Source organism: Nyctibius grandis, chromosome 5, assembly GCF_013368605.1.
Source record: "Nyctibius grandis isolate bNycGra1 chromosome 5, bNycGra1.pri, whole genome shotgun sequence".
In the NCBI taxonomy this organism is placed as follows: Eukaryota; Metazoa; Chordata; class Aves; order Nyctibiiformes; family Nyctibiidae; genus Nyctibius; species Nyctibius grandis.
The window spans coordinates 42,431,084-42,444,920 of NC_090662.1; the positions used below are offsets into that span (position 1 = coordinate 42,431,084).

At 45.8% G+C, this 13,837-nt stretch overlaps 1 protein-coding gene across 1 annotated transcript; it reads left to right on the forward strand.

Moving 5' to 3' along the window:
* Nucleotides 1-2,202: 2,202 nt before the first annotated feature.
* Nucleotides 2,203-12,527, forward strand: LOC137664467 (cathepsin E-like). The gene is made up of 9 exons (XM_068402535.1): nt 2,203-2,258; nt 2,426-2,603; nt 5,561-5,678; nt 6,166-6,284; nt 6,708-6,907; nt 7,566-7,691; nt 8,377-8,521; nt 11,155-11,253; nt 11,345-12,527. The coding sequence occupies exons 1-9, from the start codon at nt 2,203-2,205 to the stop codon at nt 11,522-11,524; spliced, it is 1,221 nt and encodes a 406-aa protein (XP_068258636.1). The 3' UTR covers nt 11,525-12,527.
* The last annotated feature ends 1,310 nt before the right edge of the window (nt 12,528-13,837 follow it).

Consider the following 13,837-nt stretch of genomic DNA (forward strand, 5'->3'; position numbering starts at 1 on the left):
GTGGGGAACGTGTCGTTTCTGGGTTTCAGAGGGCATCCTTTTCCAAGTGGTTACCCTGGAATGTGATCTGACTTGTAAGAAAACATCCCCATGGCCCTCAGCAGGTTTTTGTATTTGTTTCTATTTTGGAGAAGCTGTGGCACTTTCTGAAGGCAAGGCTCCCCGCCCCGTTAAGGCACTGTAGGCTACAGGTGTGCAAAACCAAATGCATTTGGCATAAATAATAATGAATTTACATCCATAGCAAAGACAAGTCACTTAGACAAATCCCTTCAGGTATCCTGCTGATCAGAACAACATAAAAGCCTAGGCAAGAGTTTATTAATAATACAGTTTATGTACATTTTTCTTAACAATCCATATGGAGAGAAAGAACTTTGCAATATACTTTATGTCTGTAAACACATATACATGTATATTTTTTCTACTTGAATTATTTCTACTTAATGAAACTTTTAAGCTGCAGACAACTATTTCTTAGGGATCCTCTGCATTGTAGTTTAATCATTATTCCAGCTTATCAAAATAAGTCACAATGACCTTTTGTTGCTGCATTTTGTACCTCTGTTGGCTAAATGAATGTCTGCTTGGAAAACACTGTGAAATCAGAGTATTTGGAAAAAAATAACCTTCGTGTGGTGGGCTAATAAAGAGCTACATTTGCAATAAAATGAACAATCTTGAGCCTTCTGAGAATCAGCGACTCAGTGGGGGCTCTAAGGCAAAGGCAGTCCCCTCAGCAGACCTAAGGTGGTCTTTTGAAAGCCACTTCACATCTTCGAAGTTATCCTGCTGCCCTCCAACATGAGCATTCATGACTTCCCAGAAGCATTTGTGGCATTTGAGGAAAAGTTCAAGAGATAAAGGTGCTCAGCACAGACATTGTCTTGCTCTCGTCAAAGTGACACTGCCATACCAGAGGGCATGACATCTGCTCTGCTGCACGTTGAGTGGCGCGTGTGAGCTCCTTGAGAAATGCCTTTGCTTTCTGAAGGTTCACAAGTGACCACATCTATTGCTCACCATTCTCATTTCTAGCATCCAGCTCCTGTAACTCAGTGGCTGGACCAGCTGTGAAACAGAAAACATGGTTGCTTGCTGAGAACATGTGTAAAATGTCTGAGTCCAGAAGAAACAGGGAACACTGCTCAGAGCCAGACAATTTAAAAAAAATTATAATAAAATGGAAATCAGTATAAAAGCTGTGTGTTATTATTCCTGCATTTTTAGAGATTTTTTTTTTAAATAAAGCATTAGAATAGCGATATTGGTGCTTTTTCAGATCCAAAGCTCTGCACACAGCTGTGCAATGACACCAGGCTCAGCCTTTGCTGAGAGCCAGTTGTGTAGCCCTCACAGTACTGAGCTTTCTCCCAGGCACCTAACGGGTTTGGGGTTGCTCTCCATCAGATCAGGGTCTCTTTTTGACACCACTATTTTTCTGCCAGCTTGACTTGAACCCAAGTGTCAGGCAGGGGTGGGAACCTCTAACCTCAGGAAACTCACAGGAAAATAAATCCAAGTGAGCACTTCCAAATGTCTTGCTGAAATGTGTACCAAACCACTGGCTGTTTATTACTGTGTGTTGCAGCCTGTCATGTTTTTTTACTTTTCAGACCCTTTTTTTTGGGGTGGCAATCGCATTTCTGTTTAGACTGGAGCTCTCCCATAAATAGAGAACTAAACTTCCCTTGTTAGGGGATGATGTGTCACAACGATATCAAATGTCCGTCTGCTCAGCCCTGCTGAAATGTCTCCATGTAAAAGGGGAATGGTTATATATTATGTCCTCTTTCTCTGCGTTGGACACTTTTGAGCCACTTGTTATTAAAGCGAGCTTGAAAAGCAGCTTACTTGGAGGGAACCAGGCAACCAAGTCCTTGGACTTCCTCCTCCTTCCCATGCTAACGGGAGCCAAGCTCACCCCATTTATTATATTTATGTAAAAGACATTAAGGACTGTTAGTAAAATGTCTGTTTGGTCTAGACTGTGCCCTGGTTATCTGTGCCTTAGTAGCTTCACTGGACACCGGTATTTGCACAATCCAGCGGTTGCTCTGAGAGCAAATTAATTGATTTTCTGCCAAAACACTGACCTCCTGTGATTGATTGACCTGGCGAACGGCCCTCTGCTGACAACGGGGTATAAAAAAGGGAATTCTGAGTAAATGAGGGTCATTAGACTCTGAACTGCTTGGAGCCATGAGGGTGATACTGTTGGCTGTGGTTTACATCCCGTTCACCGTGGCCGTGGAACGGTAAGAATACCTGTCTAGCATCGCTGGTGCATGTCTCAGCTGGCTTCCCGGGGTGATCCGTGCTTGTTGCTACCCGAGGTCTCAAAAAAGAAACAAAATTTTAAAAGAGAGTATATGAGAACTCTAGAAAAGGGATCCAGTTAAATTTTTTGTGTTTATTTACACAGAATCCCTCTCATTCGATTCAAATCTATCAAGAAACAACTGAAGGAAAAGGGAGAATTAGAGGAATTCTGGAGGAATCACCACCCTGATGTCTTTGCCCGGAGGTACCTGCATTGCTTCCCTGCAGATATTGCTTTATCAGTAGGAACCGCTTCAGAAAGGCTGTACGATTACATGAATGTAAGTACAGTTTTGGTAATGCAATCATGAGGACTCGCTGTTCTCTTGAAGGCAGATTTTTTTCCCAGCACATTTGAAATCTAATCTCTCAATGAAATTATAGGGCTTGACGTGGCTCGTTGCTCTACGCTATAAATACTAGATCATAAAAAATTAATTTACTAGTCTGCAAAATAAAGCACGTAAGGATCTAGGTTAGCATGGGTGGGACCCGGGTAGAAAGGTGATGTAAACTAGCAGTGGTAGTCCTGTGACAAGTTTTATTTTTGTATAGGTGTGTATTGGACTTGGTTTGGTCTCCAAGCAAATACGGAAGGTTTGCCTGTATCAATCTTGGTTCAGGATTGGGTTTTTAGTAGCAGAATCTGATTACTTCATTTAATTATATTCATCAGAAACTTGGATGTTTGCATGTTATAAAAAAATCCCCCAAATATTTGATCACGTGGAATCCTAAATCAGCAATAACAAAGACCCAAGTAGAGTTTTTATTTTTCTTCTTTTATCTGCTGAGCTTAATGTTTGTTAAGTATTTGAGACTGACCTGGGTGTCTCACTAACCTGGCTGAATTTACCCTCTAAACTGAGAAAGGAAAAAACGTGAGTTTCGGTGGATCTCAGGCAAGTCAGCAGGGCAACCATTTTGTGTCTTTCCTGGGTTTAGCACCTTGTCCGTTTGGTTGGTCTCTGTTTTCTTTTTTATTCAGTTCTTCTGTTATGCTTATCTAAAGGAAAGCTAAGTTGCAGAAATGTTGTGGAGGCTGCATCTGAACAGGGGAGGAATTAATTCAGCAAGAACTTCCCAGCACTTGAGGGCCATAAAGGAGTATGTCAAGAGGAGCTAGAGATGTGTGTGAAGAAGAACAAAGGAGACTGAAAAATTTCAGCCTGCTCTAAAGCTTATCAAAGAGGGATAAATATCAAAATAACAAAGCAAAACCCCCTTCCCCAGCATATCCAGCTAGCACCAGGAACAATTTTGTGGAGGTTTCAGGTGTGTTTGTGGGGTTTTTTTGGGTTTGGTTTTTCTTTTGACCAACATGAGTTAGAGCTGCCTCACTTTACAGATTAATCAATAAAGGTTTGTTTAATACAGGAAGGAATAAAATCCTGCCGTACAGCTGGATATTCTCTTAAATGGCGCACTTGCTTGCCTTTTTGTGATTATCTCATTCAGACCGTAAACTCCAGGGTCAGAAACTATATTCAATGTATTAACAAATATGCACTTGAAGATACATATCCAAATATTTGTATTGCTGCAAAAGGCTTGGCACTGGGTATTGCTTTTCTATCTGCGTTTGAATTCCAGAAATGCCTGTTCCTATAAATAGGTCTCTTAATGCTGAAGTGCTCTTGCAGGGCCAGATAGGGGCACTTAGACACTTGCATTTGGGATGTGGATAAGCTCTTCACTCCAGCATTCACGTGTTCACAGATTAGCTTCAATTGGTATCCAAGGACGGTCAGTGGTTTCTTTATCCACTGGATGAACTTTGTTCAAGTACATCAGACACAATCTCCACAACAGAATTAATTTTTTAACTTGCTAATAGCTGCTAATTACAAAGGAAAAAGCCCAGCTACCTGTGACAGCATTTGTGCTGCTGGTCAGAGCCCTCTGATGCTGGCAAAGGTGGGTTGTGCTGATAATGGAGTTAAATCCAGTCAGCAGCCGGTCATGGCTGGTGTTCCCCAGGGCTCAGTGTTGGGGCCAGTTGTCTTTAATATCTTTATCCACGATCTGGACGAGGGGATTGAATGCACCCTCAGTAAGTTCACAGATGACACTAAGCTGGGTGGGAGTGTTGATCTGCTTGAGGGTAGGAAGGCTCTGCAGAGGGATCTCGACAGGCTGGATCAATGGGCCGAGGCCAATTGTATGAGGTTCAACAAGGCCAATTGCTGGGTCCTGCACTTGGGTCACAACAACCCCATGCACCGCTACAGGCTTGGGGAAGAGTGGCTGGAAAGCTGCCTGGTGGAAAAGGACCTGGGGGTGTTGATCGATGGCCGGCTGAATATGAGCCAGCAGTGTGCCCAGGTGGCCAAGAAGGCCAACAGCATCCTGGCTTGTATCAGGAATAGTGTGGCCAGTAGGACTAGGGAAGTGATCGTCCCCCTGTACTCGGCACTGGTGAGGCCGCACCTCGAATGTTCAGTTTTGGGCCCCTCACTACAAGGAAGACATTGAGGTTCTGGAGAGAGTCCAAAGAAGGGCAGTGAAGCTGGTGAAGGGTCTGGAGAACAAGTCTTATGAGAAGCGGCTGAGGGAACTGGGGTTGTTTAGCCTGGAGAAAAGGAGGCTCAGAGGAGACCTTATTGCTCTCTACAACTACCTGAAAGGAGGTTGTAGCAGTCTCTTCTCCCAAGTAACAAGTGATAGGATAAGAGGACACGGCCTCAAGTTGTGCCAGGGGAGGTTTAGGTTGGATATCAGGAAAAATTTCTTCACTGAAAGGGTTATCAAGCACTGGAACAGGCTGCCCAGGGAAGTGGTGGAGTCACCATCCCTGGAGGTATTTAAAAGACGTGTAGATGTGGTGCTTAGGGACATGGTTTAGTGGTGGACTTGGCGGTGTTAGGTTAATGGTTGGACGTGATGATCTTAAAGGTCTTTTCCAACCAAAACGATTTTATGATTCTATAATTTCTTACTGACATCAGCAGGGAGCTGCCTGAAAGCCTGCGTGGTCATGTGAGAGCTTCGTCTTGGGGCTGACCTTGCCACCACTCAAGTCAGTGCAAGAGGGCTCATTGACTTCATGGGGAACCCGACTGAGCATTTGTTTAAAAGGCTTTAAAAATGCTTCATTGTTATACATGCAGCTGGAGTGAAATCTGCTGCCCACAGCCACTCCCTGAGAAAGCGTTGCGTGATGCTTCTAAGTGTGCTTTTTCCTCAGGAATAGCGCAATGGGAGCAGGTGGGGGTTGATGGGGCTGTTCCTCCCCCAGGCGCAGTACTACGGAGTCGTGAGTGTTGGCACACCACCACAGAGGTTCACCGTCGTGTTTGACACCGGCTCCTCCAATTTTTGGGTCCCTTCTGCTTATTGCATCAGCGAAGCGTGCAGTAAGAAACGTTACCCTCCCTTACACTCCTCGTGTCTCCGGTACCTTGGGCATTTCTCCTTTCCCAAGGAGGTCGCCTGCAGCAGGGATTTGGAAGGGGAGGATCTGGAGCACCCCTGAGGGCCACTCTCCCCTCCCTAGCTTTCTCCTCCGTCTCTGCCCCTCCCCACTGCCCCGCAGCCAGGGCAGGAGCCGGCTGCAGCTGCCAAACAGCCTCCGCACCACAAGGTGCCTGATGTAAAAGGCATGAAAATAAACCTGGGAGAGCTACAAATAGTGGTGGAAATGCCCATTTTTGTTTTGATTTGCCTTTAAAACTCCAAATAATGTCCAAGGCACAGAAATCAGGCCTGTGGGGAAATAGGCACCTCCATCGATGCCTTCCTCGTAAGATCTGCCTTGCCTGCATCTCGGCCGGCTCTGCATCAGGGAGCAGGCGTGGTGCCGGGATCTCCCCTCGGTGCACAGGTGTCATTTGTTTTGTGTAGGGGTGCACCAGAAATTTAAGTCCTTTCTGTCGGATTCATACGAGCACGGAGGGGACGCTTTCTCCTTACAGTATGGCACAGGACAGCTCCTGGGCATTGCTGGCAAAGAGACGCTGCAGGTGAGCCTCCACCTAAAATGTGTGTCAGTCTCCAGGTTCAACTGTTTTCAGGGCATTCAGATACCAGCCTTGCCCTGGAAGACCTTGCCTGGTTCAGGCAAGGGCAGGGCGAGGTCCCACCAAGCTGGGTGCTGAGAGGTGTGGGTGCTGCTCTGGCTTTGGGCTACCCAGACAAATCCCTAAGATTTTATTTTGCATTTCTGCTTCTCTCCTTGGGTCCTGTCCTGGGTTTATGAAGAAACATCCACAGAATTAAGGTATTAAAAGGTGCAGCCTACCTACCAAATGGGCACCTGCTATGTTGATGCAAGTCATACAAGGATATCCAGGCTTTATAAACGGAATGAATCCATTGATATGGATCTGAAATGTGACTGATTTCTTGTAACTGACGGTGTCTTTACTTTCACTTGTACCAAGCAGATAAGTAACATCTCCATCAAGGGACAGGACTTTGGTGAGTCGGTGCTTGAGCCAGGAAAAACCTTTGTCCTTGCCCACTTTGATGGCGTTCTGGGCTTGGGCTACCCCTCCTTAGCAGTGGGCAATGCTCTGCCCGTGTTTGACAGCATCATGAACCAGAAGCTGGTAGAGGAGCCGGTGTTCTCTTTCTATCTGAAAAGGTCAGTCTTTAAAGTAACACTGCCAAAATAGAAGCAAATCTATTTTAATTGTTGAGACAACCATGCATCTATATAAATCTTCAATTCAAGAAAGTAATTTTCCCCATGTCTTTTTTTTTTTTTTCAATCTGACACTGAAAAATATGGAGTGAAAAGGAGCAATGTGCTGGGGAGGACCATGAATTTTTGGACGGAGAGTTATTCTTGTTGGAGCTGGTCATAAACAAAAGAAAAGCTCCAAGCTCAGACTCACCATTTCTGAGTTGCCAGAGGTTTCCTTCTGGCCAGTGGGGGTAAACAGAAATGCTGTGCTACATCCAAGTAGCCACACTTCAGAAAAGAAATGTTGTTACCTCATCTGGACCTAGCTGTAACTCCACCAATTTATCTAGTGTTTATTCTGAGGTTAGAACAGCAACTGGTCAGCCTGCTCCTGATGCCTATCTTAGCCCTTGGCAGCCTACAGTAAGTCTTCTCAGAGGTGGTTTGGAGGCTCTGAGTTGGGACATACGCAGTTATAATTTAGAAATAATCCCTTTCAGCCATCCATATCTGAATTTAGAAAGGGCTGTGGTTTGTCTTTTGCTTTTTGAGTGTAATCTCATTGGTGCATGCTGGAACACTCCCATGTCTGTGTTAACCTGTCTTCTGCTTTCAGAGGAGATGATGACACCGAGAATGGTGGTGAGTTGATTCTGGGGGGAATAGACCATTCCCTCTACAAAGGTTCAATCCACTGGGTCCCAGTCACCGAGAAAAGCTACTGGCAAATACACCTGAACAAGTACGTGTGTACGTATGTATGAAATACCTGGTGGGATTCACCTTCCCAGGTAAAACCCGCAGAGACAGAAACACCTAGTGATACAGGTGCAGGAGGACTCAGCTGCAGCGTTTTACCCTTGTGCTTTTCAAAGAGGGGGTTCACCAGGACGAGACCAGGGTTTATTAGATCTCTAAATCCACTGTGACATGGGCAGCTGCTTTCCAGGAGAGCACATTAATATGTTTTAATATGATACACCAGTGGTCAAGTTGACTCTTGGTGGACTATTCAGTTAAGAGGTTAAGGCACCCAGGAACTGAATCCAGCCCCAGGTCCTGCTCTCATCTTTCCTGTTCACCTTGGTCAAAGTAGTCAGTGTCCCTTCAGTCCTTCTCCTGCTGCACAAATCAATGAGGACACATACCTGTGGGTGAGGACTAATTCATCAGCAGGCAACGAGCGATTAGGGCTGTAGGAGTCCTCAGAGAGAAAAGTGGGTCCACAAACAAGACGTCTTCCTCATGCTGTTTCCTTTTATTACGTTCTTGTCTTTTAAAGACGTTCTTTTCTTTTAAGACTGGGAAAGATTGGCAGCTAGTTTAAGCTTCAGACCATAGTCTGGCACTTTAGCAAGCAATAATATGCTTCTTCAGTCACAGTGTATATGCGATTTACTTAAAGATGCTTTGTTTTTCACTTGCAGCATAAAGATCCAGGGCCGGGTGGCATTTTGCTCCCATGGCTGCGAAGCCATCGTTGACTCAGGCACTTCTCTTATCACTGGTCCCTCTTCACAAATCAGGCGATTACAGGAGTATATTGGGGCAAGCCCAACGCCTATTGGAGAGGTAAAAACTATACAGCCAGAAAACAGCCAGAGAGGAAGAGAAACTGATATTTGGTGCAAAGAGCTTATAGGGTGGGAAAATAACTGAAATAATTGCTCAGAAAGGTCTCAGTGAAAGCCTTATTTCCAGGAGAGCACTGAACTCAGAGCCATGCTGGTTTTGACCCATCTGCCTTGCTGCCCCAGCCCTCCTCCCAGATGTCCACCTCTTCTCCCATACTCATCAGTACTGGTGTGTAAGGAAATAATGGGGGCGTCAGTTTGAGGAACTGTTCCATTCTCTACATCAGAGATAATTTCTTTTGGAGCACTTCCTTTCAAAGTCCCTGGCTATAGCTGTTGGCTCGCTCAAACCAGGAGGGGTTCAGTGCTGATGGCCAGCCCCATCAGCATCAAATGGAAAGGGAAAGGTATTGTAATTGCAGCCCCACAATGGCTCCACTGACAGGACCTCTCGCTGTCAGCTTGCAGCAGAGCAGGCGGTGTCGTGCTGGGGCTCCCAGGAGGGACACACATCTGTGATGCTCGCAACGCTGGCTGCTGGCACATGAGCCACAGCGTGCAGGACAGACCTCGCTGTCTCTTATTCTCTCTCCTGAACCTTATTCCTCTGTCCCTTTGCTGGTTTTCCTCTCTTCCCTGCTGCTCTCTCCTGAATCCCCCTTGCAGACACTCCCTACCAGTCCTCCCCGTCCCTGCCTGCCCTCTGCAGAGCACCTCCACCTCCTCCAGCAAGCCAAAATGGCTTTGATGGATCACTTCATGGCCTCTCTGGCCCCACACCTGCGGTCCCCAGCCCCCTGTGCCTCTCTGGGTGGCTTCCATGAGCTGAGGTTGCTCAAGGTAGGCTAGGCTTTTCCATTGCCTTGCCTGCAGGCTGGGCTGGGATATCTCACTGCAACCCTTCGCATGTCCCAGGCGGCAATTTTCAGATGGCATGACTGAACCCTTGTAATGTCTAAAGCACTGAGATAACAAGCTTGAGACAGCTAAACCCACCCACCTCCGGGGAGAGAGCAGCTTATTTTTACTGTGCCTCATTGCTGTCCCTTGGCTGACTCCCACGGGTAATTACCATGTTGCCACAGCTCCAGTGCCCCAAGTAAAGCTGCCGTGTATGGTTGCTGTTAACTTTGCAGTTGTCTTGATCCTGACACAAAACTGCACTTGGAAGAAAATTGAGAGTGTTACGGTTGCCCAGTGCACTGGGCAGAGATTGAAGGCAAAAGTGGACTTTTAATCTGCCTCCTTTTGTAAGAGGAGGACTTGGAGTTGCATCTGTGTAACTCGTGAAGCTTCTGATTCTTTCTCAATTAAACCCTAAATTTCATTTTTATTCCAATTTTCAGATACATGCCTTTATGCTTTATGCTTTAATAACAAGTTGGTTTTATAATGGTACATACTAATGGACATAGATAAAATATATATTTCCAATGCACTTATATTAGTGTTATATAAACAAGAAACAGGTCATTGCTGTATAAGCTTATATAGTCCACTGCTGACTTAAGAGCACTCAGCCAGCATCTCAGATTCTGCAAAGCAGCATCCCAAAAATAAGACTTTCTGGGACTGTTTTTGTAGCAACCACAGACAGACTGAGTATATTGGCTCAAATTTATCCCAATATAAGTGGGTGCATCCATCAGTAATTTTACCAGAACTTTTATCTCTTTCCAGCAAGAATTAATTTGTTCTGGAGGTAGCTATGTAAATGAATTATGTCTTGCTTCTCATAACCTACAAACCACCATACTGGCTTTTTTACCATTTCCTCTGTATCCCATGGTTTATTTTGTTCTAATGGTATGATTCTTGATAAGTATACACAAGATTTAGGGCTATGTTTTCATAAAGCTGATTTAACAACAACAAAAATAGTAGATTCTTCCTTATAGGAAGCCTCTAAAACAATGACTTTAAACACTACAGTTTACAGCAAAGACCCCTCTGGGGCTGGGAGCATTCTGCAGTGCCATTTAACACGCCAGTTGTTTCATGAAATAACTAGAAAGGCCAAGAAATGATCTTCTGTGTTACTGTAAGTGAATGTATTATTTATGGAAATGAATGGCCATGCCAGAGTTTAGTCCTGCTTCTGCTCTTTAAATCCTACTCTGAGGCAGGGTATAAAGTGCCATATTCCTCACTGGCTTTTTTTTCCCTAAAACTATGATGTTACGGGAGGGAGTGGGATGAGCTGCAGCCGTAGGGCGCTCCCTGTGTGGGCTGGAGGCACCTTCCTCCACCCAGTCCCAGCCAGAGCATCGGAGGACTTTTGCTCAGCAAACCTTGCTAACATGGGTTTGCTGGGCCTCACACACTCAGTTTTGCTTCCAAGTTGTACAGGGGGATGTCAGAGTGCTCCTTCACCTTGTCCCTTTTGGAGCTCACAAGGATTTTCATCAGCCTTGGGTCCCTAGGGGCTTTGGTGCAGTGGTCTGGGCTGTCAGGCTGGTTTGACCCAGTGCAGGAGCTGGAAAGCTGGAGGGCAGCGTTGGGCCATAAGTCAGCCTGATGCTGTTTCTCTGTAGTAAATTCACTATTACCTGCCACAAAAGTCTTGAATTCAAAGGGCAAGAATTAAAATAAGGCAAACGAATCCCGTCTCAATCAGTGCATCGCATACAGTTTCTCGTAGACTGCAGAAGGCTGTCCAGCTTGCCTCACATAAGCTTCACGATCGGACACCACGAGTACAAACTGACAGCAGAGCAATATGTCGTAAAGGTGCGTATCCGCAGCCTCCCCGCTCCCCTGTCCCCGCTCCCGGGCCAGGGCTGGAGCAGGTGGCCACAAGGACCTGTGCTTTCCCTTCCAGGAGTCTATTGAAGACCAAACCTTCTGCATGAGTGGCTTCCAGTCTCTTGACATCACTACTCGCTCCGGCCCGCTCTGGATTTTAGGAGATGTCTTTATGTCTGCGTTTTACTGCATTTTCGACCGTGGGAATGACAGAGTGGGATTTGCAAAAGCTGTTCATAGGAAGGATTATTACTGAATCATAACAGCATTTATACTGCCTTAACCCGAATGTTAATGTAATGGTCTTCAACGCACGTGTGAAGAAGGGCTTTAACTGAATCTCTGGACGTAAATGCAGTCATGTTTGGGATTTGGGGTGATCCTTGTCCCAAATTATATAGTTTGGTTCAATCTCTATATGTTTACAACTGAGAAACAGTTTTTCCTGGATAACTGATGGACACCACAGCTCTCAGGATGAAGCAAAAACAGCTCAGCATTCAGATTTGTGAAAGAGCAGGAAGGATAAAAATGCTGAACAGTGACAGGCTGACAGGACAGCAGTTACAAGTGGGGGAAACTAATCCCGGTCTGGTCTGGTCTGGGTACCCTTTTTTCTTCTTGTGTGCTAGTTTTCACCTCATTTCCTACTGCTTTCCTTTTCCTCACTATTTTCCATGATTGGGGTTTTGTCCAACCTCATTTCCTTAGTGCCACGTAAATTTTCTTTACATGGGCTTGCTCCAACCAGTTTATATAAAGGGCCATTTGACTGATGCCTGTGTGGCCACTAATTTCCACTACTGTTCCTTGTGCACATTTTCCTGCTCCTTATGACATCTCTCAAACCTGCTTTTTCCCTTGGGTTCATTCTCGCTCGACACTTCTTTCCTCTTTTGGAGAAGTGTTTAATGTCTGTGTCTTAGGTCAGATGCTGCTTTTAGTGTCTGACACCTCTGCCCCTTGTCAGTGGGGACAGCTGGGAGCACCATCTATTCGCCTTACAAAAACCAGATCGCAACCCTTGCAAAGGGAGCTGCAAAGCGATACTGCAGCATGCCTCCACCTCAGATGAATTACAAGACCAATGCACCAGCACCAGACATTCTACCTGCCCCTTGCTCAGCCACTTCTTGTCAGCAGCGGCAGCAGCTTCAGCGCTGGCAGAGGTGTGAAACAGCCACAGGTAACTGTGCTCATTTGGCAAAAGAAGATTCACCTAAATTACACCCATTGGAGTATCTGTTTGGATTGTTAAAGCTGATTACAGTCCCCGTACATGTGAATAAAACTTAACCCAAGCAAATCTGCTCTGGCTTAGTGCTGTTTCAGTTTCATTTTATGTTTTCTCACAGCAGTTTCTGTGATGTGAGGCCAGAGAGGAGGGGGAAGAGAGGATGCAACAGCATCTAGGTTGCTGTGCAGCCTGGAGAGGACAGATGGGACGCGTTGGGGCTGCTTGTGTCTCCCTAGAGCCAAAAAATATCTGCAGCTCCAGGCACCGGGCACCTCCCAGGCAGGGCAGGGCTGTGGGGAGCTGGAGACTGGCCCTGCTGTGGCATCGCTAGGGCAGGGGCTGGTGGCCCTGGGGGATTTGCTGCTGCTGCCTGTCTGGATGTGCTTAGCACAGACCAAATGCAACATCCATTACTGGCCTTGGCAGCGTTACGATTGTGGCCCCTTAGATTTTGAGGCTTCAGTTGTAAGACTCAGTAAGTGTTAGTAAAGCAAGATGATTTGCCGGTAGGTATCTCTGAAATACTGATCTTGCCTGCCAGTATGAAATACTCCCTCTCTCCGGTGCACGTTTCCACCACTGTCTATTTGCAGCCACATTGTGTTACACATTTGGCATCCAGGCTATCAACCTCTAGCGACGGGAACTCTTCTGCCGGTTGTCTCTTTTTGCAGACAAGACTGAGCTGTATGAAGTTACCACTTATTTCAGGCCAATCTTGTTTTGTTTCCCCTTAGTCCATATCACTCTTAAGGAACAGAGTGACCATGATGTACCCTACTGGTCTAGAAAATGTCATTTGTTTGGTCGTGAACTCAGACAGACAGACATCTATAAAGCACTATCACTCATTTAAGGGCAGCAGGGTATTTTTGTTTTCTTTACCATGCAGCAGATTTAACAGTCTGGTACATTTCCATTATTTCTAAAATACATACATATTTCTCAAACACGAGCTTGCAGTCAGAGTTAAGAGATCTGTTATTTATGATGGAGGATTTTAAGGGTGGTGGGATGTGTCCCTACACCTGATCGGGCCCTGCAATAACATCTCAGCTCTATGAGTTCCAGCGCAGAGTGTGAACACATCCTAGAAATAGGTGGAAAGTCAAGCAGCGTGTGCAGGGACTGGCCCCTCTCTTTGTTCTGATATATCTCATCCTGCTCAAGATGAACACTTTTTGATGGGAGCAAACTGCCGCTCTGACCTATTTGTCTATCCTAGCCCTATTCTCTCCTCAGTCATTTCCAGCTTTGGCAACTTCTGTAGGTCTGCCTTGCTGTTCCTGGTAGACATTGAGTTGACCTGCGTGGTAGATCAAACCTTTGCCA

Bases quoted from the DNA above. Each gene is read 5' to 3' on its own strand.
- LOC137664467 (XM_068402535.1), top strand. From the start codon at position 2,203: ATGAGGGTGATACTGTTGGCTGTGGTTTACATCCCGTTCACCGTGGCC. The intron at 5,679-6,165 runs GTAAGAAACGTT...TGTTTTGTGTAG, and splicing joins TTGCATCAGCGAAGCGTGCA to GGGTGCACCAGAAATTTAAG. The intron at 11,254-11,344 runs GTGCGTATCCGC...TTTCCCTTCCAG, and splicing joins CAGAGCAATATGTCGTAAAG to GAGTCTATTGAAGACCAAAC.